This window comes from Poecilia latipinna, unplaced genomic scaffold (genome assembly GCF_001443285.1).
Source record: "Poecilia latipinna isolate Pla-1442-1.1 unplaced genomic scaffold, P_latipinna-1.0 Scaffold97, whole genome shotgun sequence".
NCBI lineage: Eukaryota > Metazoa > Chordata > Actinopteri > Cyprinodontiformes > Poeciliidae > Poecilia > Poecilia latipinna.
Genome location: NW_015112713.1, coordinates 186,284 through 212,183, shown reverse-complemented (window position 1 = coordinate 212,183; position 25,900 = coordinate 186,284). Strand labels below are relative to the sequence as shown.

The following is a 25,900-nucleotide window of genomic DNA, read 5'->3' as shown; positions in this document are numbered from 1 at the left end:
TTTTTTTTCAGATGCAGAAGCCCCTCTCACTACACCATTATTCAGTACTGACTGCCTTAACAGAAGTACACCTTGTGTCCTGGCAGAAAGAATACTTAGCAACTGTCTCCGAGTGTTGCACCAAGAAGTTATACCGGGACAACTGCTATTTACTGATTTCACAGTCCCAAGGCAAAGACAAATGTACACAGAGAAGGGTCAGCTGCTGGAGAAAAGCTGCTGGCTCAGGGGACGCTGGGTCACAGCACAGTGAGAGATTCACCCAGCTGGGGCTTTTGCTTTTTTTACATGAAAGCCAATCAGATCAGATGAACCTTAGAGCACCAGATTGATTGGCAGGCTTCAGATGCCAGCAAACGGAGATGTCCTTGGTGTCCTACTCTGCATCGAAAAAAACTTGCGCACCAAAGTTGGTGGAATGCCAGTTGTTCTCAGAAAGCGACACGTAAGGACGACATAGATCACCATTATGATAATCATGGGCAGCACTATCTGGGGAATAGTAATGGGAAGGAGATGAGGTGGCCGCCATAAAGAGTGTTTCTACATTAGCATTTGCCCTGATTAGATTGACAGAAAGTTTAACTAATGGACAATTAAAAAAATGGTCAAATGAGATATAAGGATTCGATTACCATTTGGTGTCTTTGTGTGACCCTTTTAGTCATTGTGCTTTGTGTTTTCAGTTTGCAAGAACCTATCCCTAAAGGCGAAGCCCAAACCGAAGCACATTCCAGTAAATAGGATGTGAAAAGGGATGTGTGATGTGTGGGGTCAAAAGGACATGTCAGGTCTAATTTCCCTTCTCTATTAAAATCAAAGCAAAAACATTAAATCCAATCAAGACCAGGCTACGGTACTAGAGTAGCTTATTGACTGAGTGAAAAGGCAGATGTTTAAAACAAGAAGCTACACAGTTATTAGGCATAACATAGTATAAATCCAGTGAATTCTGATGATTTGCTATGACACCTGTGTTAGAAGCAGTCATAACTGGAGAGTCTAAGGATTTTCAACAGGTTGGCAAGCAGCAAATTGTGATGGCCAGTAAATTGGGTCAGACCATCTCCAAAACCGAAGCCCCTCCAGCTGGGCAGTGACCAGTTTCGGCTCAATTTAATGAGTAAATGATTTTAAAGACCAAGTCCGATCTAAAATCTATGGGGGCCAAGTTCAAGTCAAGTCTCAAAAGTTCAGTGGGAACATTTAAGTTAAGTCTTGAATCTTTCACCACAATTCTGAGCTAAGTCCTCAAGTTTTACGCTCCAAGTCCAATTCAAGTTCACAACTTTTAGGCCATACCTAAGACATACCTAACTGTTTTGCCCCAGCTCAAGAAATTGACCTGAAATTGCTGGTCAATTTGTGTATGGCTCGATTGCAGCATTAAATAAAACTCCAAAAAACTTGAAAGATTTAATAAACTCTTTTTACTTGTACTTAGTGTCAAAACATATTCCAGAAAACATTACAAACACGTGTAACATTAGCATGACAGTCAGTCATTTGTACACAGTAAACTCAGAGGGGACCATATTATTTCCTCACATGATATACACACACCAGTTTTCTTTCATTGCTGATTACATGAGATAAAGACTGTTCATGAGACCCTAGCCCCACGCCTCAAATCTGAGTGAGATCACAAGTATTCAGAGCATGAGTGAAAGTCAAGTATGAAGCACTTATTTTTGCAGCTTAAGTGTGAATCAAATTTAAGTTGCAGACTTGAACAGCCGTCATTGATTTTTATCAAATGTGGTCCAAGGAAGGAACAGTTTTGAACAAACAGCAGGGTCATTGGTAGCCACTGATGGACTTCGGTAGCAAAAATTAATCCCTGTAGTCCAATCAAAGAGACAAATTACTAAATGTAAGGTTGGCTGTTAGACTAAACAGTGTATCACAGTTTGTTGTGTTAGGGCTGTAAGGCTGCAGACGAGTAAGAGTGAAAACACTGGATGCTTTACAAATAGCTAACACATCATGGGGCATTTTCCACCTTATGTGCCTTCGGAATTGGTATTTGAACCATGTGCGTTCAGTGAGATGACTCCCTCAAAGAGTGACAAATTATTAGAATCCATTATTTCTGGTTGGTTGTTTTGAGAAGGTAAAAGACTTTTTCAATAAACAATTTGAAGAGCACAACAACAAATCTGAGGCTGCAGCTTGGACTCCAAATTCCCCAGATCTATATCTAATGAACAAAACATTAGATAGCTGTAAAAACAAGTACCGTCCATTGAGGACTCACTTGGAAACTCCAGAACTGCTGCTAATGTCTTAGTGCCAGATAGCATGTTAGCAGTCATTCAAAAAGGGTGGTCATAATGTTATGCCTGATCAGTGGGAGGAAATGAGTAGTCAAGTTGAATAAAATGCATCACCTGTGCAAACCTTGGAGCTTAAAGACTTCTCCTTCTGAGTAATGGACCCATAAAAGCCCAGAGGAGAATAAAAACAAGCCACAATAAGCTCTGTAACTCTTTTGGTTGTGGCTTTCCCCGGGAGAAACACAATTTGTCTATGGAGCTTATGCTGAGGCAGTTGCTCAGCTGAGATAGCGGGCCACCCTGTCAGGGCCCTTTAGGACTGCATCAGTTGATCAAACAGGGCTGTGCACAACAGCAGCAGGCAGCATACCTTTAAAAAAATCCTCATTTCTTCCTCTCTCCTGTCGACAGGCGCGGCAGCACTCTCTGCCAAGTTTCGGTTGTCCAATTATTTAGACTTACAAAAGACAGTGAATCAGAGGGGGATCGAACACAAACAACATCGTAGCAACACGGAGATCTGATTTTGCACTGATTTATACCGTGAACCAGCAGATGGCAGGGCAGAGAGCAAAGATGCAAGATCTTGCTCATTTTAATTAAATTGTCGATGAGTGTTTTTTTCCCCTCCTTTTTTTGGGGGGGGAGGAGGGGAGTGAATTATCCTTCAAGGTTAGGATCAAAGGATACATCTTTCCATACTGTGAAGGCTTTTTCAGCATATTAGGCAACAAAGAAAGGCACAGAAATAGCAAGCCCAGCGCAATATGTAAAAAAAACTAAAAAGGGTTTCTGAACTCCTGCGTAAGGCAAACTACGCCTGACAACCATCAAATGCAGAGATTGGGTTCTGACAAATTCTTACATAACCAACACTGCTCTGCTCAAAGGAAACCCTAATGTGTACATCTGTTATGCACCTATGCATGTGTGCATGCTTTTAGTTGTATACATACAGCATTTACCTTGATGCGTCTGTTTACGTGCCAAGCTTCCCTTCTGTGACTCAGAGCGACATTGATTTATGCGTGGCTTCTCTGCGTTTGTGGGTGCACTCACTAACACACAAGCACATGCACACACACGCACACATGCACTTAGACCGACTGTAATTGGTATTCAAATCTCCTCCTACAACTACGTCCAACTGCTGCTATTTTTCAGCCACTGGAGCCGAAGCCAAGGTCCAAGCGGGATGATGGGGAACAAGCTCAAACGGATGGGTCTCATTGCACACATTCGGATAAACAAATGGAGGTGATTTAAAGCGCATGGTGATAAGGCGGGCGGTAATGGAGGCAAAGGAGAGGAATGGGGATGGGGTGCAAAAATGGGCGTGATGGAGGGTGGTGATTAAGCGGCAGAGGTGGAGTTAGGAGTATTTGTTACAGTACGTGGAAGTTTTAGCCTGCACCTTCACAAGCATACAGCGCTGACTGTGTGTGTGCATGTGTGTGTCCCTCAGGCCTGCCTGTCAGACACACTGTGAAGTCTGCCTGACTTTCTTCTTCCACCATTTCTCTCTTATGCCTTTCTTGCTCCCACATTCTCTCCATCCCCATCGCCCCTTGTTCTATAAAAGGAGGGACAAGTCTTCACAACAGAATCCTTCACACATACATCTCTGCATAATAACAACTTTCATCTGGTAAAACTAGCAACACAACAATCAGTTAGCCAATATGCCTTTTATTGTGTCTGATTGGTGATTGGAATATGAAAACATTGACATCTGTGAAATGAATCAAAACAAAGAACTGAATAATTGAGGTTTATAAACGCATCAATGCTTTTGTACGCGCTTGTTTGGCTTCAAAAATCAGACAAAGGTAAGGAACAATCAAAAATGCAAAACTACAAACCATTTTGCAATTCCTTTTTTTGCTGCAATTAAAACTACAATGTCTATGAAAGATTCTGCATTGAACTGATTTATGTCATATATTATAGTATTTTAGGTAAAAAAAAAAAAAAGCTGAATCAGTAAGGTCAAACCTCAAAGAAAATCACAAATAGAGCTGGCCAAGAAAAGCCTGATTAGTTTCCACATTCCCTTTAAAATGGCAAAGGACAACAAATGCTGTTTTCTTTATCAGAAATAGTTTCAAAACAAACAGCTTTGCAGTGTCATCTTTACCACCTTGTGCCTTTAACATTCATGAATCCCCCCAGCCTCATGTTTCTCCCCCGGCTCCTGTCAGAGGCTAGATTAATGACAATGATCAGCGAGCAACCCCCAGCTGAGGGTGCCTGCAGCTTAGCCAAAACCCTGCACTGTAAGCAGCACACGCAGCAGCTTCTAGCGTCATTCAGACAAACACACAAACCTCTAACACAGAACTCCATTTAGACTAACATACTAACACCTACAGCTCATGCATATAAATCAGCCAGCCCTGATCCCACAGGAGACACACAAAAATACTCTCTGGGGAGGAAATCAATATGCAGGCGATGCTAAGGCTCTTATCAGTCCAACCATGAAATTTGCAATGGAGCAATGTGGTCCTCTTGTGTGGAACAAAACACATCATGACTTCAGTGGCAGTGACAAAGGTAATACCTGACCTATCACTTAACCCTTCAACAGCCTTCAGAACGCTGGAGACAAAACCCTGCAAAGCAACATCTGTGAGCATCACTTCATCTCATTCACGACCACTTATGTGTTATGGGTGGGACTTAAACGGCTTTGTTATGAGTTTGTGCTTCTGTTCCCTCCCGAGCAGATGGCTAGGGGCTAAAGTTGTTCTGGAATCCAAATTTCTGTATTTGCAGAACGTGCACTTGTACTATCAGCCTGAAGAAGCAGTGCAGGACCATCCCGAGATAAGGTGCTCTGCGGGAGCCGCTGCGAGGGTTTGTAATACGACTGTTAAATGTTATTGTATTTGATAAGGAGGCGTATCAAAGGTCTGTTCAGATACACTTCTATGGGATATCAGAGGAAGAGCAAACACTTCCTCTTCTGTTCAGCGTTGTATCTGACACGGGTCTGATCCACTGCGGGAATTTGCACTCATGTAGCTGTCAGCGTGTTCAATCGGAGCAGTATGCACAGGAGACTTATGTCACAGGCTCCAGTCCTGCCGTGCACATACAAAAACAGGACTAATCAAAATGCTGTGACGCACCAGGGTCATCGGAGCATGGGAAGACCCATTCAGAAAATAGATCAGCGGGAGCGAAAAGTCACAACAACCCGCGGGTTTCACTTTTGTCTTGATCGAGGTGTTCCAGGGTCTTTCCAGCTCAGCAGCTAGAGTGACTCACTTAAAATAAAACCCCGGGATTGCGCAAAATCCACTCTAGCAATAATTATCATGTGCTGAATTTTTAAGCATTATGATTTATACACGTGCTCCTTTTCCTCCTTCCCGCTTCACTTGCTGCCTAATAAACCAAAGCAGCTGGAAACATCATTCAGCTCAGAGAGGACTTGGGCAAACTTGCCCGCTGACTGAGTCGCCCCCAACAAACTGACGGCTCTTCCATCCCCATTCACATCACACTCGCTCACTCTTCCGTCTCAAGTCTTACCGGTGTTCACCAAGCAGGCGGCTATAATGATGGCGAGAGGGACGCAGTAGTTCCACACGCTCAGAGCCATTGTTGATATTCCTCTCTGATCTTCCTGAGTATTCCTCTTCCCCGGAGAAATCAGTGTCATGAACCCGCAGGTTCACACTCCGACAGAGCCCTGGGCGGCCGTGCACCACAGCGCGCGCGTGTGGCTGTGTTTGGATGTGTCTGTCTGACAGCGCGCGTGAAACTGCGCGTGTGTTTTACGAAGCGCTTCCTCTCTGTCACACGCGCGCACTTTCTCTCTCCCTCGCTCTCTCCTTACGAATATGATGGCTCTGCCGTTTTTTCTCGGTTGTTTTACATTGTAAATATATTTGAAAAGCTTGCCAGCGGGGCGGGCCCCGTGTGTCTTTCCGACCAATTACAGCGCGCAGGGCCAGGTGTAGGGGGAAGCGGCTTGCGAATATGAGTGAGGGCTGGGGCTTAAAAATATTGGCTAAAGGAAATAGGAGGGAAATCGGTCAGGAAAGTGTTGTATCCTTTAAAAACAATTTGCTCAAATGTAATTAATTATCGAGTCTTTTTTTTTTTGATGCAAATAAATTATTTGATGATCAATTTCTATGGCCTGAGAACCAAAAAATAAAATACAACTAGGTTTAAATTATTTCTGGAAGTGGTTGATTGGAAATATTTTACGACTGGGCTACAGATTAGGAAACATGCATCTATACAGAGCGCATAAATTGGTAATTATAAATCTGAACGAACAAAGATTATATGTGGGAGTCCTCATGGCTCTACTATTGGTCACTGTTAAGTTATAAGGATCAGATTATATGACAGATCTCTTACAAATCATACAGTATGCTGTTGACACCTAATTATATTTCTGCATCAACCCGTGACCACTGTCCCTTACAGTAACTGAATGTGCCAAACTAATGTTATGGATAGTGTATCAATAACATTTCCCCAAGGAATGGGTCAGAATGTTTCTCTAACTTAATGCAGTTGATTAGATAGAATGATAGAAACACTTTCTGCAGCCGACCTCATATCCAATTGAACAAAGTGTTAAAGATGGCAACTGTCACATGTTCATCTAAGGTAACTGGTAGTAAACATCCAATGCTTTGTCAAAACAACACTTATTGATAGACAAATCAAATAATAAATGAAGGAAGTTATGTTTGATTTTATGTGAAAAGTCCATAAAATGCTGCTCTATGGCAGCATGAAAACATACTTTAAGTAACTGTAGTATTTACATTTAAGCACCCTTTTATGCTGTTGTTTATTTTTAAGTATTTTCCTGCAGGCAGATTTTCACAAGCTGGTATTATTTAAGTCATTACTCACCCGTTTTGAATGTGCAAAATGCGTCCGACACAGCGTTCACGCTCACATCTAATGAGACTGTGACCCTCATTATTCCTCTGGCGGCGAAAGACTTGGGATTTATCGTTGATTTCTCCATTGTTTCCCGCAAATAACCTTATAGACCTGATTTACAACTTGTTGGAGAATTTTATTGCATGTTGTGGCTGATGAAGCAAACATGATTCAAAATATGTTTCAGGTAAGGCACTGAGTTCCTCTACCTCTGCCGTTATAATGCGGTTTGTTGGAGGTTTCCTCTACTTCCGCATAGGGGCGGAGCCAACGTCACGTCATTACGGCACTGCTTCTTGGCTTATTTACGGACTCACACAAGAATTGTAACAGCCACATAATGTCTATTGCTAAATCAGCCTGTTTAAAAAATGTCAGAATAAATGGTTCATTGTCAAAATAGGATCCAGTAAAACTAGCGTATGCTTTTATTTGTAGTTATTATAATATTGTTTCATGTTCAAAAGGCCAGTGGATGCCTGGTGAAGGTCAGTTAACGTTCACCAGTTTATTTTATTATGCCCTCACTAATTTGTTGTTTCATTTTCACCATTTCATTAGTTACATTGCTGCTTAGAGCTATCTATCCTTTTTTTATGCAATCTTCCTGTGATCATACATTTTCCTGAAAACTATGTTGAATTATCCTGTGTGAATTTTGCCATAGAAGTAAACTTGCCTAGCCTGATAAATGAATAGTAAATGAAACTGGCTGGATGGCATTATTTGTAATGCCATGTATATCTCACTTCACATTAGTTTTTAAGCAGAAACCAGTCAAGATAAGAGAAGCTATCTTTAATTATGCATTCACGTGCAACTAAGGGGAAAAAAGTTTCTTCTTTGATCTATCTGCTAATTAACACATTTTTGTGGTGGCAATAGGATGTTGTTGAATTTGGGGCCTGCAAGGCCATCAGGCGACCTAAGCATTCGCAAAGCTTGAGTGACCCGACCCTTCATAAATGCCATGCTGAGTAGATTGTCTATTTTTATCAAGGTGGAAAGCTCTCCACTGTTTGCAAGACTTAACTTTACAATAAATTACTTTTGTTTTTTTAGTGATCAAAACATGTTGACTCTACCCCTTTAGTTAATCTTGTTGCATTTTATTTTTAATTTAAAAAAACATTCAATTTGAAGAAACTGACTTTTGTTCCAAACAAGGACTCATGAATGCAATCCGTGCTTTGAGTGATCTCAGTTTATTTGGCTAAATCTTTGGAAACAACGATTGCAATGGTCTGAAAACAAAACTTTTGCTCCAAGGAGCAGGTTGTTTTTCTGGTTATCTGCAGTCAGGGCCTATTAGGTCCTGTTAAAGGGACTCTTTAAGTTTACCCGTATGCCACACTTCGCCCATAATTGTGTTTTCCAGTCAGAGACTTGCTCCATTATGAAAATTGTTTCTCTTTCCTCATCTCTGACTCTTCCCTCCCCTAATCTTGTCAAAGGACCATGTACTTGTGAGCCTGTGAGGCTTGAATCATCCATTTTTTCCCTCAACTGTATCTTTTTCGCCCCCTGCAGGTAAAAGCTGGAATGACATGTCATATGTCTTAAAATCTGCCTTGGCCTCTCATCTGTCATAAACCCTCCAGACATTTTTTTTCCTTTTTGGCTCAAGTAGACTGAATTTCCTTCAGGCCGTAACACATCAAAGTGGTATATTGATATTAATATTTTTACCCCTGACTTTCATAAAGTTGCTCTCAACTTTCATATCTTACCTCTCCTGACGGATCAGCCAGACAGCCTTAAAGTCTCAGTCTCATGCTCTTCCCACTTAGCACGTTAATTTCTTTCGACACATTTTAACTCAGTTGTTTTGGCAAATGATAATTTCTGCCCCACTCATTCTCTAATTCCTAACCCATCCAATTTTTCCTTGTCAGCTATTTTCCAGAGTGTTTGTTCCCAGGTTGGCAGGGAAACAGTGGCAAGCAGCTCCCATTCCTGCACCAGATGGGTTATTGTCAGGGAGTAATGAGGGAAAAACACCTGCTTCTCCCGTTAACTGCACTCCTTCATTTTCAGCCGTTTTCATTCAGCATATGCGGGATGCACGTACAAAACCAAGTTACCGTGACGAGAACAGCAGCAGTCAGTGGCACATGGAAACAAAGTGCCTCAGCCACATAAGTGTCATGTATAGCTCCCTTGTATGCAAAGGTTTGTGCAAGATTATTATACCAGACTGAAAATACAGAAGGGAAGAGCTGCCGACTTTAAAGCTACAAATCTGAAACGTCATGTTTACAAATACATCCCAATTACTGACAAAAGTTAATTTGTAATTTTCAATTTAAAACAATTTTTAAAATTGCATGCATGAACATAGTGATATAATGCAATGTATTTCCTAACTGCAGCTTACAGCTTATGAAAACCACAAATTCACTCTTTTGCAGACTTTTTAAATATTAGCGTAAAGCTCAGTGGAAGGAAGAAGTGTGATAGAGTGTTGAGAAAAGCTCAGGGTGTACAGAATTTGACGTGTTTAAAATTTGGTGTGAATTTTTCATGGCCAGTGATGATTTTGAGAGTCATGCCATGTTCTTGGGTTTTATGAAGTCAAAAGTTAGAGTAGCCATCAAATGGAGCATTACAGAACAACTCATGCTTCCATTTGTTGATGGAGTTTATGGAGACATTGATCTCATTTACCAGCAGGTCTTGGCACATGCCTATGCTGTCAAAACCACCAATATCTGCTACTGTGCTTGATTATCAGGCAAAAGTGGCTGACTGTTGTGTTCTGTTTACCTCTGAAACCAGAATTTGGATGTGTTCCAGCTCCAAGTTCTGAAATAAATTGGAATGACTGATTAACCAACACTTTGACTACAACATTACAAAAATGTCTAGATCATAGCAAAATCATGTAAAAATATTGTAAGTGCACCAGCAGTTATTTTGACAAGAAAAAATATATCTTAACTTGATTTTTTTTTATTTTTTTTTTTTTACCCCCAGTTGATAAATGCACTTAAATAGGTTGGATTCTATTATTAGTGTGATATTGTACTACATAAATAAAAGATCAATTTATTTAAGGCTTTTACAAATATTTCATAGAGGTTCTAGGCAACACTGAAAAAAAAGAAAGAAATTGAGCTGTTTTGTATTCTCTGCACTGGCCTTGCCTCCATCTGAGATGTTGTCCAGTGGTTCAGCCGTGGGGCACCGCAGAGGTCAAAAAGTTATTGTAGAATACTGTTTTTCCTCCCTCTCAATCAGACCCTTGCACCTTAGGGTCAGCTCTTCTGTGTCAAAGTCCTGATAACATTGTCGTTTGAGCCTATTCAATTGAAGCCTCAGAAAAAAAAAAAGACAACTTATAAGCGCTCAGGGTTTCACTCATGACTGACTCAAAGGCCAAAACAACCAGGTGCTCACTGGCATTTAACATGCAGGAAGGCATTTTGAGTTTCCCCTTGTTTTGTTTAAAGGGCTTTCCTATTTTTGGTCTCCGCAGCAAGGCCAGACCTGAGCCATGAAGTAAGCAGGATCTTACTTCATGACTAGAAATGTGGAGAAAGTCTGCAAAAGTCTCAACAAAGGATAGTTGCAGCAGCTGTACAGGGGGGCTTGAATAATCAGTTTAATAACATTATCCAGGGCTGTGCTCTGTGGCGCATGGAACAGTTAATGGAGTGTCATTGTTAAACCGCTCCTTTGCCCATTATTAACAACGGCCTACGGTCAACCACACACCCATAATAAAACCGCATAAAATCCGACATAACTTCAACGGACAGGCGTAATGAAATTCTCAGCAATATGAGCACAGTTGTGGTAATAAGGAATAGTTATGCAGTGGTAAGGGTTACAAAGCAACAGAGGAGAAAATTAAAAAGATGAAGTTGTTGTATACGATGGTTGTATTTTGGAAAGTCATAGAAGGCTAAATTTAGTCAAGTCGAAGCAGAAGTAGCAGCAGCTTTTGTAAAAGATGGATAAGTTTCAAGGTTATACTTGACCCTACGGTGATTCTTATTTTCTGTACTGGAAATGCAATTATTGTCAAGCTCACTGTGGATGAGTTTTGTGCTTGTTAAAGGTTGGGGGTTGGGGGAACAATAGTGGATAACTTTAAGTAAAGATCATTCCCTAAGAGTAAAACCTCTCAGACTGCAGAGGAAGGTCAGTAAACAGGTTGATGCAAACCTAGGAAGACACAGGATCGAGAAGATGTGCAGCCAAGCGAGTGTGCATGTCCGGCCTTTGCCACATTGTCAATACTCCCCGGACCCTTTTTTTATACCTCTAAAATGAAACAAAATCAATGACACACTGGAGGTGGGTAAATAATATTTTTTAAAAGCCATTTAATGTCAAAGAAATCCAAAAGTGCAGTATTAGAAGTGGGAAGTGCTGAGTGCTGCCACAGTAAAGAGATTCTAATAACCTTCCCCAAGTACTTTATGATGGTCCCTCTTTTGGGAACAGGAAAAAAAAATTGACAGTGAAACAAATCAACACTCTAAACCATTCTCTTATCACCTAAATAGTTCATTTATGATAAACAGCTGAGCAATTATGCTTGCACCTGAAAGGAGGGAATTGTACAAGGAGCTTTTGCAGCTCTTAAGCAGAAGAATCTTCATCTTCATTTTTGCAAAGGTGGAGCTTACAATTTTCCCCACTGCAGAGTAAATGAAAAGAAAATTGCCAAACGGTTCTGTTCAAGATACATAACTGCAGTCTACACTCACAAGCAAAGCTGCAACGGCATCACTAAAGCAATCATTTGCCCCTCACTATGTTTCATTATTTATTTTGTACACCCAGCTTGTTACTGATTTCGATTTTTTTCTCCACAGTCTTCCAATATCCCCATTTACCTCACCCTATTCACTTCCCCCTCTCGCTCCCCCCCTCGTGGCTTCCCATTTCTCTTCTCTTGCTCCGACTTTCTCATCCCGCGGCCCCGCCTGAGCATTCACACCAGCGGCTGTTTGTCCGCGCTGGAGGAGGGAAGGGACTCCACACTTGATTTGTAGATAGGCTTTTTCTGAGAGTGGTCATCACTGCGGAGAGGAAGACAAGGAAAGACGGAGAAGAAAGATTATCAGTGGATCGATCTCGCAGCAGGCACTCAAAAAGTATAAGTGAGGAAATTATAGGCTGTAACAAAGCGCTGGAGGCACACGTGGCTGTAGATATGAAAGTCAATTATCCGTTTCTGTGCTGTCTGAGTGTCTTTGCGCACACCTACTTGTATACTCACAAGAAACACTCATGGGAGAGAGTCAAGGAAACGTCGCCATGAAGGATAAAACTTTTGTTTTTGTGGGAGAAATAGTGTTCACATTACATTTGTATGGTTTTGGAAGGCAAAGATAACAGCAGGCAAAAATATTTTATTTCTATTATACGGAAATATGTGAAAGGTCAAATGAGTCACAATTACTGAGTTTAGCAAGCAACCTTCAGTTTGCCATCCTCATTGTATTATTTTGAAAAAATTAACCATGAGTTATCAAAAAATATCCGCATTAAACTAGCACTCGCCTATCAATGGCTGTTATCTGGCATTCTAAATTGTTGGAAAGTTACCTGCTTATTAAGCTGCTATTCACCTTAATAAACAAAATACCAGATTATGAAGTTTGCATTTTTGTTTCCATTTGCAGTAACATTATTATACCTGCATCTGAATGTCTGCCCTCCATGTTTCCTGACATGAAAAGGAGCACTGGTCAAAACCTCAATCTTTATCCAAAACAAGAATCTCCTTTACACTGCATGCTACACTTATTTTTCTATTTCAAGAGAAGGTGTGTTTGGACCTGTGTTTCAGGCTCCAGTACATTTTGCAGTAACTTTTTTCCCTCTTTGCATTAACAAAATGCTTCAAAATCCAAAGTGAAGGTAACAACAGAGAACAACATCACTGTCGTGCAGGACTGTCCTCTCCGTCCCATAGTGTCTTTAAGCCAGAGAGACAGCCATATGTCTCCTGTAAGTCAGCAGGATGCTTCAGATCCAAAATGGCACTTTGTTCTGAGCAGACATTGATGTGATTGATGGTGGATTCTCTGATGGACTGTAACCTTCTTCCATTTCCCATTTTGTATCCCCTTCTTAGACAGACATAGGTCTTAAAGGTCCTATTCAAAGCATCAAACGTGTTCTTCCTTTTGACATTTAAGAATCAACCGGAGGTGTGATAAAATTTAATCAGTTTAATTCTTATAGAAAGGAGTGCTTGCCTTCAGATCAACTCTGTTCCCACAAAAAGCACAATGCGATTATTAGACATGACGTTTTTCTCTGTAATCTTTTGCAAGGCACAGGATTTTGCAATAAGATTCTTTCCATAAATATTAGCCATAATAAGAAATTACTCCTTCTCACTTGAAACCATGAAGAACTCAATAGCAAGGTGTAAGCTTTAGATGAAATTCATTTATTTATAACTTATAAGATGGATTTGGTATTAAGAATTCATGAGGCTGGCTGGTTAACCAATATTAAAGCTAAAGTAGCTGAGAGTCTCTACATGTGATCGATTTTTAATATTCAGTCTGGGTTGTGCTGGCTGGCTCACACATAGCCGACATCATACGGCAGGTTCAAATAAAGGTGCAGACACCAAACAGAAACTCTGGACATGAAATAGCCTTTGTTCTGCCACATGACAAAATGAAATATTGCAGGCATAACTAAAATAAAGGCAAACTGCAAAGAGGGAGATCCAAGTAGTGGATAAAAAGGGAAGCAATTTTGAGTAAATAAACACACACATTCACCTCTATTCAAAGACATATTAGCCATCAGTTTTTGAAACATGATTTAAGATCCTATTAACCAAAGTGATTTCAAAGCGGCGGCTCAGTGAGTGTTCCTGTGAAAAGGAGGCAGACAGCAGCTGAACAAATCACCTTCCTCCCTGGCTTTGTTTATATGATGAGAATCTAGTTCTTCCACAAATAAACTAATCTGGGCATGTTAGAGAGAGAGAGAGGTTGAATACATGCACTCAAAAAAAAATGCAGGGTTATTTCAAAATGCAGTGTTTGTGATGCTTGGACAGGAGTTGGGGACTTTTGGGCAAAAATTGGGGGGAAATGGCCATTCCCTAAATATGATCCTGCAAGGATTTAACACCTAAAATGGGTGTGTAGTGTACAGCTGATTTCAGTTTGTCTAATCTGTCAATGCTTACTTTAACAAGTCAATTTTTTTTATGTCCAGGGATTACATTGAGTGCAAACTCTTCTGTATAGGTTTTGTTTAAGTTAAATGTAACAAACACTGGCCATGAAATTAAAAATGTCTGGCAAGTTGTTTTGGAAAGGTGGCATCTTAAAATCACAGCTAAAATGAAGGAATTGCAAAATTATTCCAATTTATGCATCAAAATTTATTCTTATCTCAAAACAAAGGGTGTGAGGGAAATGCTGCTTATTGTTCCAGTTATTTATTTATTTTTTCACATATTTCTTAAATCTGTCACCATGTCATGACAGTATAACATATCACAAGTGAGATTGATACTTCTAAGACCCTCCCCCTGGCTCTGATTGGTTGTTTCTGACTGGGAGCGGCTGACTTGTTTCTGAATTGGCAGGGAAATTAATCTGAATTGTGTTGTTTAAAACCAGAGGCTTTTATAGTATGTGAAGACACCTGTTTGGAAAATAAGGAGATACAAAAATTCCAACAATGGTTACTTACATGGGGCCCTTGCTGCTCCTGACCTGCTTGGCCCTGCGGCACAGGAACACACTCACAGAGAGGATGAACACGACCAGAGAGGCTGCAGCCGCGGAGGTCATCAACCAGACTCGCCCATTAGTAGTCTCATACCAGGCAGCATCCTCTGTGGGACAGACATGAAGGGAGACGTGCATGACAGAGAATCTAAAATCAGCACACCTCATAATACCTCGAGGCAAAAAGTATCTCCAGGCAACTCCCTGCTTGAATACAAGAGAAACCATGTCGGGTGTTCACACAAGTCATCACACTGACCTGTACAAAGTCTGCGTGTTAGAATTTCTAAAAAAAAAAACAAAAAACGGGAGATTACACCCTGGAAGTTCCAGGATTTCCAGTTTACATAAAAAGTCAAAATAATTGACTTTTCTGAATCTGGTCTTTGCAGTTTTGGACAAAACAAACAAATGCTGAAAAAAAAAATGCAGGAAAAAAATCCTTTGTCTTCTTGTGCACAGTGTGCTAAGAGGATTGCTGTGTAGTCACACAGAGAATATTTGCCTAAGGTTTGTGCAGCTGATGTAGTGGACTCCTTCAGGAACCAGAGAGGTTTGAGGTGAAGTCTCTCCAAGACATCAGGGAGGACCACATAACATTCCAATATGCAGAGATGAGTTTAATAATTACTCCAAAGAAATAACCAGACATAAAAGGAGCACCAATGATTCATGGCAGTGGTATTCATCAATCCCAATTGGAACACACTACTTTAACACCAGTAATTTAATAAATCCTATTGGTTGAAAATTCTAAAACTGCAGTAAATTAATAATTAACAACAGACAGGTCAGTGATACCTGACTCCAGCCACAGTCCACACTTTATGTATTTCTCCCAACCTTATGAACGGGCTATGCTTCACAGTCCTCGCAAGGCTGCAGTTATCCCAATTGATTGTTCATCTTTTTCTATCATTTTTTCCTTCCACCCAACTTTCCACTTGTATACTTTGATAAACCCTCCTGTGACCACAATCCTTCTGGCCTTTGGTGGGTTACCCTCCTTGTGGAAGGTGACAGTCTCAAATCATCTCATTTTTTTTCTACAATAATGGAAATACTATTTCTCTTTACTGTGTAGATAACATTAGATTTCTTAATTAAAACATTTTTTATTGGTTGTATGTAATATTTTTCTCTTATTTAAAAACTTTGAATAGATTTTTTTTGTGCAAATGAATATTCATTTTTGTAAATTAATATTTACTTCATGTTTATATTTGAATCTATTACTAAATCAACTGATGTGAACATTTAATGAATTTGACCTAATAATTAAGTCAAAAGGGGAAAAAAACACTGGAAGGTCATAGATAATAACTGCTTTCTTTAAATCTTAAAATTTTCACACTTTTGATGTGATGCAGTTTGTTAGAGCATTTATTAAATGTAGGGTATATTCTGTCATATGTGATCATCTCATATGACATTTTACATGCGGTTTTATTTCTCACCCATTCTACGTAGGGAGTTTTGGTAAACATCTTTACCTCCGGAAGTTCTGAGGAACATCACATCCTTTTTCTTCTGCCTCGATATGAAAGCCTAACTTTCCCTTGGTTCCCATAAATGTATGGACATGAAACAGAAAACTTTTTTGTACCTGTCTCATGATGCAAGAACATCCGCATGAGCTGACCTTTACAGTGACATTTAAGTGGCTGATAGAAGAACCAATAGATTAGCACAGATTTCTTTTGAGAAATGAATTCCCCATGCAGTTGTGAAGAAAAGCCCAGTCTTTCTTCAGAAAGAGGAAGAGGTGAAAAAACTTTTAGGACTTGGCTAGGATGACGACGAGGAACGATCGCCCAACTTACCAGGCAGCAGGGTGATGCTGATGGTGCGCTTCTTGGTGAGGGACTTCACAGAAGGATGTGTAGCCATGCAGGTGTACTGTCCTTCATCCATTTCGCTCACCTTCTTCAGTGTGAGTGTAGAGGAAGGCAGGATCCAGTCATTACCCTGCAAGAAAGGGAAAGAAAAGAGGTTTTAAGAAAGGGAGTGTTATATTGGTCAGGTTGTTTTCAGCCCTGCAAGAATACAAATTAAGAGCAATTGATGCTCCCTGACAAAGGAGAAAAATAAAGAGGAAACTCGGGGATGTCAAACACAAACAGTGAGGAAAATCTGAGGGAAAACAGGTGGTAATGGAGAACAGAGTAGTTATTTTTGGTGTTCTGCAGAGGGATGAGCAGTGGGACATAGTAAATTAGAGCAAGACGAAAAGAAATATTGAAACTCTGATGGAGACAGAGATACAAAAAAGTTCTGCTGGTGTGAGTTTTTCAGGGAGCTGTCCCAAAAGTCTTAAATGAACTTTATTTACCTGAGCAGTAATCCCAATGAGCAAACTTACATCGACACAAGTCAATAACCCAGATAACAGCATCATCCACGAAGAATGATGCTGCAAGAGCTCACTGTTAACACAACACATAATGAGATGGCAGGGGAGCGGCAAGAATTGTCGACACAGATATAGCAGCACTATTATGAGGTAGAGCCTAACATAGGGGGAACAAATAATAGGCCAAACACGAGGATTGGAAGAACAATGAATGGAGAAGAGTGGGGTAAAAAAAAAGAAACAACAAAGAAAAAACATTACACCATGCAAATGACTTGGCTCTTGGGAGCTACAGTTCCTGCCAAGAAAGTCCATTTCAGTTTGAATGGATCTGAATTAAGAGGATTTCCCATAAAGGCCAGGTCTGGCCAAAGCAGCATTTTGTATGCAAATCCACTGGCGCCCAAAAGCAGTATGTCGTTCCTGCCTCTGTCCTGCTGTCATTTCTGGGGGCCAAAGCACTCACACCGCCTGCCTGTCAAACTGGGACGCTTTCTGCCCAACATCCACTCTTGTCAAAGACACAGAGGGGTTTTTATGCACGTTTACAGAAAAATTACCTCTAATCACGTGTGAATAGAGACACTTCTATGACTCCATTTTATTTCTCTGAATGTGACTTTTCTGAAAGCTCATATATACAAAACCAGCCTGTCTTTTCTAAGATTATTACTCCTCACTAAAAGTGACAGCAGAGCATTGTTGGCAGATAATGACAAAAACCTTAAAGCCCTATATGAGATCATGTAGAGGACAAACAGATTTAGCGCTGTGACAAGTCCACTGAATTGGATTTGGACTTGTAAACCCATTTAAAACCTGGATTAGTGATGACCCTTTAGGAAGCATTAACCCAAGTCAACGTATTGAGAATGAAAACAAAAATGAGAAAAGTGAGCAAACATATCTGCCCTTATAAATATAAACAGGATTTGGAGACATTTTTGCTAAGATAGTGCAGTTTTTGACAGTGAAGATGCAGGAATAACATAAAAAAGTCCTTTGTGCCAAAAGATTTTTTTTTTTTTGAGAAACTGATTATCCTGGCATATAATTAAATAACATGCAGAAAGCCATGAACTACAGGGGATGTCGTTTTTAATTCTATATTATATGTTTTTTTGGTTAAAAGTGTTTTGACAGATCTTTTCTGTTTTGGTGTTCATAAGTTGATGTAAATGGCAGGTTCCAAATTTTCACAATTAAGTATCTATTCTATTAGGTAATATATTACAGCAATTCAATAAAAAAATAAATAAACTAATATTACTGACATGTTGCGGTGATGGCTGATACAGGACCCAAATGGAGAGAGAGAGAGAGAGAGAGGCGACCAATGAATTGAACAGAAATCACAGGGATCCAGGGCAGAAACACAAACCAAAAAATCCAAGGAAAACAAACCAGCAAGGAGACACGAGGAGAACACGGGTTAGAATGAGGAAGTAATGGGAGGAACCATTGAGGAGTGACTGAGAAAGAGGTGCTAAGTGTTGAAACAATGGACAGGGGCTGATTGTGAGAGGAAAGAGCAGAAGACAGACTGAGAAGAGGGAGAAAGAGAGAGAAAGTGGCACAGGGGTTCAGGGAGAGTACGCAAGAAATTACGTAATAAATCTAANAGTANAGCAAACTAAACATAATTAAACTAGTGTAACTAAAAATAACTAGAAACAAAAGTAAACATAATAAACTGAAATCACTAAGAAAGCACTGATCTAAAGAAAAACTGATCTAACCAAAATAAGAAACGATTCAAAATAATAATGAAACTAGAATCAAATCAAACTACAAAACAACCAAAGATTCAAACATTTTTATCGGTTCATGACACAAAGAGGGATAGATGTATTTCAAGCAATTATTGGTGTGAATTTTAATGTCCCTGGTTTTCAACTAATGAAAACTTTAAATCCTACTTATTGGTCACAGAAGACCAATGAAAACATTTTTTTCCCCCTCATGCAGTCATCAATACTCTCAACAAGGAGAATAAGCCCCAAATGGTTGTTGCTAATGAAGCTGACAGAGCTTTTTTGCTAAGGTTAATTGTGAACTTTGGTAAAAGAGGTTCACAATCAATTAGCATAACCAGAGGATTGAGAAAGAAATAGTCACAAGGAGGGGACTGCAGCTAGAGTCAGAGCAACCGTTATGAAATGTCATATTTCTTGTGCAAGTCAGCCCTGAAACAAAGATATCATTGCCAATGGATAAGGAGTAGCTAAGACTTAACACCTGTCCACGTTGTCAAAAAGTACCAATAGTTGTATTAATGTCTGTGGCATCACTATGCTTTGACTGGCCCTGACCGAAGCCCTCTAGAGAATCTGTGGAACATCTTGAAGATGAAAATAAGAGACACCAGACCCCAAAATGCAAAATTTCTAACTTATTTTTAGGCACCTGTACCTTTAAAACCCACCACATGTACTAGGTGTATCACCTGCCTACCCGTGTTCTTCAAAAATGTGATTAGTCAGAGAGATTCATCTTGTTCTACATGCCAATTGTCACTCTGGCATTTTAAAGCGAGACATCTTAATTTCCTTTCAGCAACACTTTCTTAGTTCAGTGAAGAGCCTAGCTGAATTATTCAATGCCAGTTAACCAAACACTGCAAAAATAATTAGAAATCTATCCACATAATTGTTTTCAGGTTGACTGGTTCTTGTCTAGACCTCATTAAACTATTAATCCTCTGTAAGTGGGCAAGCTTGCAATTCCCAGCGAGAGGTGAGGCTAAGCCAACCAGTCACTTAAAGAGAGAGAGACGGCAAGCAAGGGGAGACTAAAGAAACTTGAGAAAGTCAGGGAGAGAAACAGAGATGTGCTGGAGGAGGAGAGACAATTAATAGAAGGCTTGCACAAAGCCAAGAGGGCGGCAGAGACCTGGTGAGGCTGGAAAGAGAAGAGGGTAAAAAGAAAATATAAAGAGGTCACATCCAGAGATGGGAGGAGGAAGAGAGACTGACAAGTTTCCAAAAGTATAATGAGGACACCAGCACTGTGTGCATACCCGAGGTTTTCTCACCTCTTTCTGCCAGTAGTAGCTTGGCTCCTCTGACGAGCTTGCCGAGCATTTCAGCTCTACATCATCCCCGAGCCGCACCTTCAGGTCCTGCGGGACGCCCAGGTAGTTGTTGTAGCCTTCCATGGACACCGACAGTTCTCTCATATCTGGAGACACAGTGCAGATGAGACAGCATGATTAGGCATTAATGAAGCAACTAATTCAACGCATGCTGAGGTAACCTGTCTGACTATTTGGGAGGTGACTAAACATATGTTGTCCGGATTAGTATCTGGAACAATCTCAGATGTTTCAAGAAGAGTTGAGAGCATGTGGCCTCCAATGCCTCCAATAGATGCTGACTGTTACGAGTGATCAATAGTAACGATGATAGGCTTCATCTTATCGAAGTCTTTAGAGAGGCAGTGTTGTGAATAATGGCTCATTTTCTCTTCCATTTCAATAGATGGCCCACGTCCATACAGCTCTCTGCCTCCTTCCATCCTATAGCTCATTCTAATCTTTTCCTCCTATTGATTCCTCCCATGAGGCTGTGGAGCCGATCAAACAGCATCAGGGTCGATATGATAGCCACTGAGAAGACAGAGGACAAATCGTGGCCAGCTACACAAAAGATACTTAATGCAAGTCTCCCACATTGGTGTTGTAGTTTTAAACCGGAGCCTAACCAGTGCAGTGCCTTCATGTTTGCCTAAAGCACAAAATGAAAATAGCTCAACCTTTCTTGGGTAACAGCATTTGCATTGGATCTTTAGCATGTGCTGTTTTATGACTGCTGCAGCCTCCAAAATACATGTTCACTGAGAGGAATCCATTGTGTTTACTTCCTGGTGCTTGCAAACACGAGGGCATATGTTTCAGGCACCTTCTGTTTAGTCATATAGTCAACAACTTCTGTGTTGGAATGTTATGTGTTCTTCTTTGTTAGAAATGGAACTCGCAATTTGTCACATTTCCTTTTTGAAGAGCGAAACTTCTAGTTAATTTGCGTCACATAATAATTTGATCTTTATCTCACTTCTGTAAAACATTAATAACACCAACAGCTAAATCTGACTGTAAATATCATTGATGTGCACAGTTTAAGAGGACAGCATCAATAAGTCAAACCCTCCCACTGCAACCAAGAAACTCACATTGGACTTTGAAGGTCAGAGGCTCAGACGCATTGTCTGGAGCAGTTGTGTTTTCATTGTCTGACACACAACGGAAGGGCACCCCAGAGAACCTTGTCGGGTAGGGAATCTGAAGAAGTCCGCTTTTTTCCTCCTCCTCGCCGTAAAAATAATCCCCTCCGCAAAACCACCTGCCCATGCTGGACCCCCAAACTTTACGCCACAAGCTCCTTGAGTACTGGTACTGAGAAGAGAAAAAACAAAAACGAAAGAGACAATAACGGTTTATCTTTCAGAATATCACAACATAATCAAACTGCCTGAAAATCAAACAGCGTAACAGGTGTAAATTCAGATACTACAGTATTTACAGTGTCTTATAAATGATCTTAGCACGAGCAACCACAAACATGTATCAGCACATTTTACTTGGGTGATGAAGCACTGTGAACACAAATAACAACAGGTTGAGATAGTAGAGATAGGTTTAAACCAATGTCAGGTCATAAAACATAGAACTTTGAACATATCACTGTTCATTTAAAAAGAAAAGTGAAAGAGTATGGCAGAACTATAAACCTCTTCAAACATTATATTTCACCGAAGCTGACAGGCTGACTGACAGCCAGAGTATTAACCAGAGAAACAGCCAAAGGAGCTATGGAGGAGCTGCAAACATCAGAAACTCAAAGGAGAATCTGTTAGTGGGACATTTGTTATGTCCCAGTAACATAACAGGGGGGGAGTTAACAGGGTGGAGTTAACCCCCTGTTAACTCCCTGTTAGCGCAGAAGCGTTAACAGGGGTTAGGGTTAGGGGACATTTGTTATGTTAGAATCAAAGGGTTAGAATCAAGAAGCACCATTTGTACCTTTGCCACAAACTACGAAGAAGACACAACAAACATGTGATAGAGTGTGCTCTGGTTAGTTGAGACCCAAAAAATCAAACTATTTGATTTGTAAATTGCTTTGGCAAACAGATTCTTGGTTGTCTTCACACAATAATCCTTGGAAACACTTGAATACTGATGTTCACAGATGCTCACCTCTCCACCAAATCTGGCTGAGTTCTAGTCATTTTGTAAAAGGACTGAAGAAACTTTTCAGCCGTCATATGTGCAAAGTTGGTTAAAAATATGTCAGTTTTTGCAGAGGCAAAATCATAGTCTGTCCTCTCCCTTATAATGCTATAGCTACTTAGTGTTTGTTTCTCAAATGGAAGCTGAATGAAATGCATTGTAGACTGTTGATTCAGTGTGAGAGAATGTGAAAAATCCTAAAGGTTTTGAGTACTTGTATTACAAGGCACTCTTTTAATCTGTTAATGGACTTTCGTGCACTATGATTAACTTAAAATCTCAGCAAAAATGTATCAGCCAAATTCAGGTGATATATTACATTTCTATGCAAAGGCATTTGATTAATAAAATACTAATTTCAAAAATCACGGAAGTTACATTCTTCTGACTATATGGAAGCACAATGTTGAAGCACACAGAGTGCAGTTGCACAATGATCAAAATCTGGATCCACCCAGTAATACCAGTTGTAAAATATGTAACAATGTTGCCTTTTTGAATTAAATAAGATAACCTTTATACCACAATGCCTCAGTGATAAATTAATTAAAGAAACCTATCTGCATACCAGATCAGAGAACAGTCAAAATAAAACAGAGCAGAAAGCATATTTTCAAGCATGTTTGACAATCTGCTTTCAAAGCAGAAAGTTGCCTCAGTTTACAGAGGCAACATTCAAAAATTCTCTAAAATATATCAAGTGAAAAATGTGCTGTGTTCAAGAGACAATAACATTTAATGAAACTGTTTTAAAATTAAACTGTAAAGTTTTCTTAGTGCACACAGTGCAATATCTGCATCACTGTATTTTGCTAGATTTTACATTTTACATATCAATCTATATTTGACAGTAATTTGGTTGTAATCTAAAAGTAATAGGAATATGACACTTTACTGTAAAATGAAAGTGAATGGCTTGAACTTTACTCCAGCTGGAAAATTCCCCAAACAAAGGGGAATACCTGGACCTATACAAATTAGACTGTATGAAGTATCACATCATGTGACTGAGCTGAGTTCAGTGAACTTTTCGATGGTGAAACATTGTACAAAAGTGGTCTGGAAAGCAAAACAATTCTCGAGTAACATCTCAAAGAGCCAAGGCTTTAAACTGAATTTGAATGTGGGATTCACTCCCGTCTAAATTATTCTTCATTTTAATTTGTCTTGGAAGGCAAAGCTTGGATGTTAGAAAATCACCACAGTAGAGGACGTTCAGGTTGCAAGTTGTAAAATAGTGGAAATTGATCATTGTTTTGGTTAGAGTTACTATTATCAATACAAATCAATAAAAGTGTGCTTCTACCCATTACATGCTTAAATACAAAAAAAACATGCATCTGATGTGAGTATTTTACCAAACTATATGTGTCCTTGGTTTAACTGAATGCAAACCATCTTAAATATTTATAAACAGTTTATACCTGTAGATTTCACTGTGTACTATATATATATATATATATATGTCAAAGACTTTCTGAACACTGAAGTTAAGGCTCCTCTGAAAACTCTAACTTCCCCAGACACAATTCAGACCTCAGGTAATGTTCTTAATGTATTTCCAACTGGGAAATCTAAATAAAAAAAGCGGACTTCCTTGTATATAAACAACACAACATTATCATTGACTTGAGAAAGCCAAGGAGGAAAGGACAAAGCCACAGGAAAGAATGGAGAGTAGATCCATTTAGTTAGTGTGCATTAAGTATCATTTAAAGCGCAAGCACAAGTGACATAAATGGTTAAATTAGCATTGCTATATCATTTATTTAATATTTAACTCCTCAGGATTTTTCCTTGTAGGAGTCCCTGAGCAATTGCAACATTAGTCCGACTCTATATGAGTTACTACATGTTTGAACAGTTACAGATATTGCCTGTTACAGCACAATTGCATATCTGCGAGGTCCAGTTTTTTTTCTTCAGCCTTTGGCAAACACCCTAAGGCCATATTATTTCCACCCTCTCACATAACAACCACAACTCACCGGAGGAAGGTACTCAAAGTGAACCTGGCTGACATTGAGGTCAGAGTCTGTGTACAGGCATTCCAGTGTGACTGACTCGCCCTCCAGAATCGGCTCAGTTGGGCCTTTGATGATCAAAGTTGCTGCATATGGACATAACAGATATACAGGTTAATGATTACAGTTTGGATGAATAAAAGCATTGTTGACACAATAGGGATCCAACCACCTTGTGACTGTACATATTACCAATCTGCAATGCATTGTTGAGATCTGTAGCACACTCCTGAAACATGCATCTGTTGATGCTATGATCTGAAACCAGTTTGACCAGTTTTCTACCACCTTAGGCTCTAATGGCTTGACAACATTCCGCAAAATTTTCCGCTGTTATTAACTAAACAAGTGCGCATAAAACATTAAAATATTCGGCCTCAATATTTCTAGGAGCAAGTTCCTGTCTTTTTCTGAGAGAGCCAGGTGAGAAAACAAAGTGTTTCCTCGAGAGAAAGAATTACTTAGACAACAACAAATCGAGATCTTTCTAAAGCTAAATAGACTATAAAATATGGGCTTTTTGAGTAATGAACTCAAAATCTTGAGTAAAAAAGAACACACCACGCTCTTTTACAACAACTGTAAAACATTGAAACACAATAAACATATTTACCATTAGTGCCATGAATCACGACCACCAATGCAACAAGTAGAAGGGCTTTCATGGCTGTAAGAAAAAGCTTTCTAGAGTTTGAGAAACAAATGTTGACGTCCTGCGCAGCTACTAAACAGAAATGAAAGTTTGCTTTGTATTAGTAGATCTCAGGATAGGCGTGGCTTTCCTCTTCTTTTCAGGAAGTGCGTTCAAAACAGTTTGAATTTTTATAAGCCCGTACTCATTATTTTCGTTTTAAAAGCGAAAATAAATCGGGCTGAATAGGTAAAGTTTTACCTATTCAGCCGAGACACAGCTTAATATTTCTCGGGGTTCATATTAAGCTGATGTGCGTTTATGCGTGAATTGTTATGTGAGCAGTACCTGCAGCTGTCGCTGCTCCAATAATCTTCATTTATTCTCAGTGCGTCAGTTGTATCTAAACGGAACAGCGCCTACCACGTTTAGGTGTTTTTCTGTATCTTCACCTGAAATTGAAACCAACCCTCACATGCTTTGGTGGTTTTTAGGCGTGATATGTAACACCAAACAAGCCAGCATTTTACGCTACATTTATTTTGAACTTTTGCTCAAAGCAGAAGTTGAAATAAATGTTTTGTCTTGGTCGCACACCATAGCAAACTGCGTCATTTAAGAGATCTATTATTGATCTAGTTTTAAAGATCAATAATTATTAAATGCGTTAGTAAGCATGGAGACAGTAGATCACATAATAAAAAAAAACAATAATAACAATGGCAACAACTTCTACAGAATT

General features: G+C 39.7%; 2 protein-coding genes across 5 annotated transcripts in view; both read right to left on the bottom strand.

The window, feature by feature from the left end:
• cadm4 (cell adhesion molecule 4) overlaps positions 1-7,310 on the bottom strand; it is a 263,132-nt gene extending 255,822 nt beyond the window's left edge. Inside the window, exon 1 of one of the 4 annotated variants that reach the window (XM_015026188.1) lies at positions 7,164-7,310. In XM_015026188.1, the coding sequence (XP_014881674.1) occupies positions 7,164-7,281 (118 nt within the window). In that variant the 5' untranslated portion in view covers positions 7,282-7,310. Of the gene's footprint in view, positions 1-5,816; positions 6,166-7,163 lie in introns of those variants that run through there. The other 3 variants (XM_015026201.1, XM_015026186.1, XM_015026209.1) reach the window with 3 other exon arrangements.
• Positions 7,311-11,507: 4,197 nt separating this feature from the next.
• Positions 11,508-25,706, bottom strand: LOC106942820 (uncharacterized). The gene is made up of 8 exons (XM_015026159.1): positions 25,507-25,706; positions 25,141-25,251; positions 24,492-24,613; positions 21,444-21,666; positions 20,308-20,453; positions 16,744-16,888; positions 14,883-15,027; positions 11,508-12,229 (listed from the first exon to the last, which is right to left on the bottom strand). Exons 1-8 carry the CDS (start codon positions 25,535-25,537, stop codon positions 12,142-12,144), a joined length of 1,011 nt encoding a protein of 336 aa, XP_014881645.1. The 5' UTR covers positions 25,538-25,706; the 3' UTR covers positions 11,508-12,141.
• Between the last annotated feature and the right edge of the window lie 194 nt (positions 25,707-25,900).

What these genes read in the sequence shown, in the direction of transcription:
- LOC106942820 (XM_015026159.1), bottom strand. Translation starts at nt 25,537, where the DNA reads ATGAAGATTATTGGAGCAGCGACAGCTGCAG. An exon ending in ACTTTGAGTACCTTCCTCCG is followed by an intron (nt 21,667 to 24,491) that starts GTGAGTTGTGGT and finishes TTCTCTTCTCAG; the next exon opens with TACCAGTACTCAAGGAGCTT. An exon ending in TCTGACCTTCAAAGTCCAAT is followed by an intron (nt 20,454 to 21,443) that starts GTGAGTTTCTTG and finishes CTGTGTCTCCAG; the next exon opens with ATATGAGAGAACTGTCGGTG.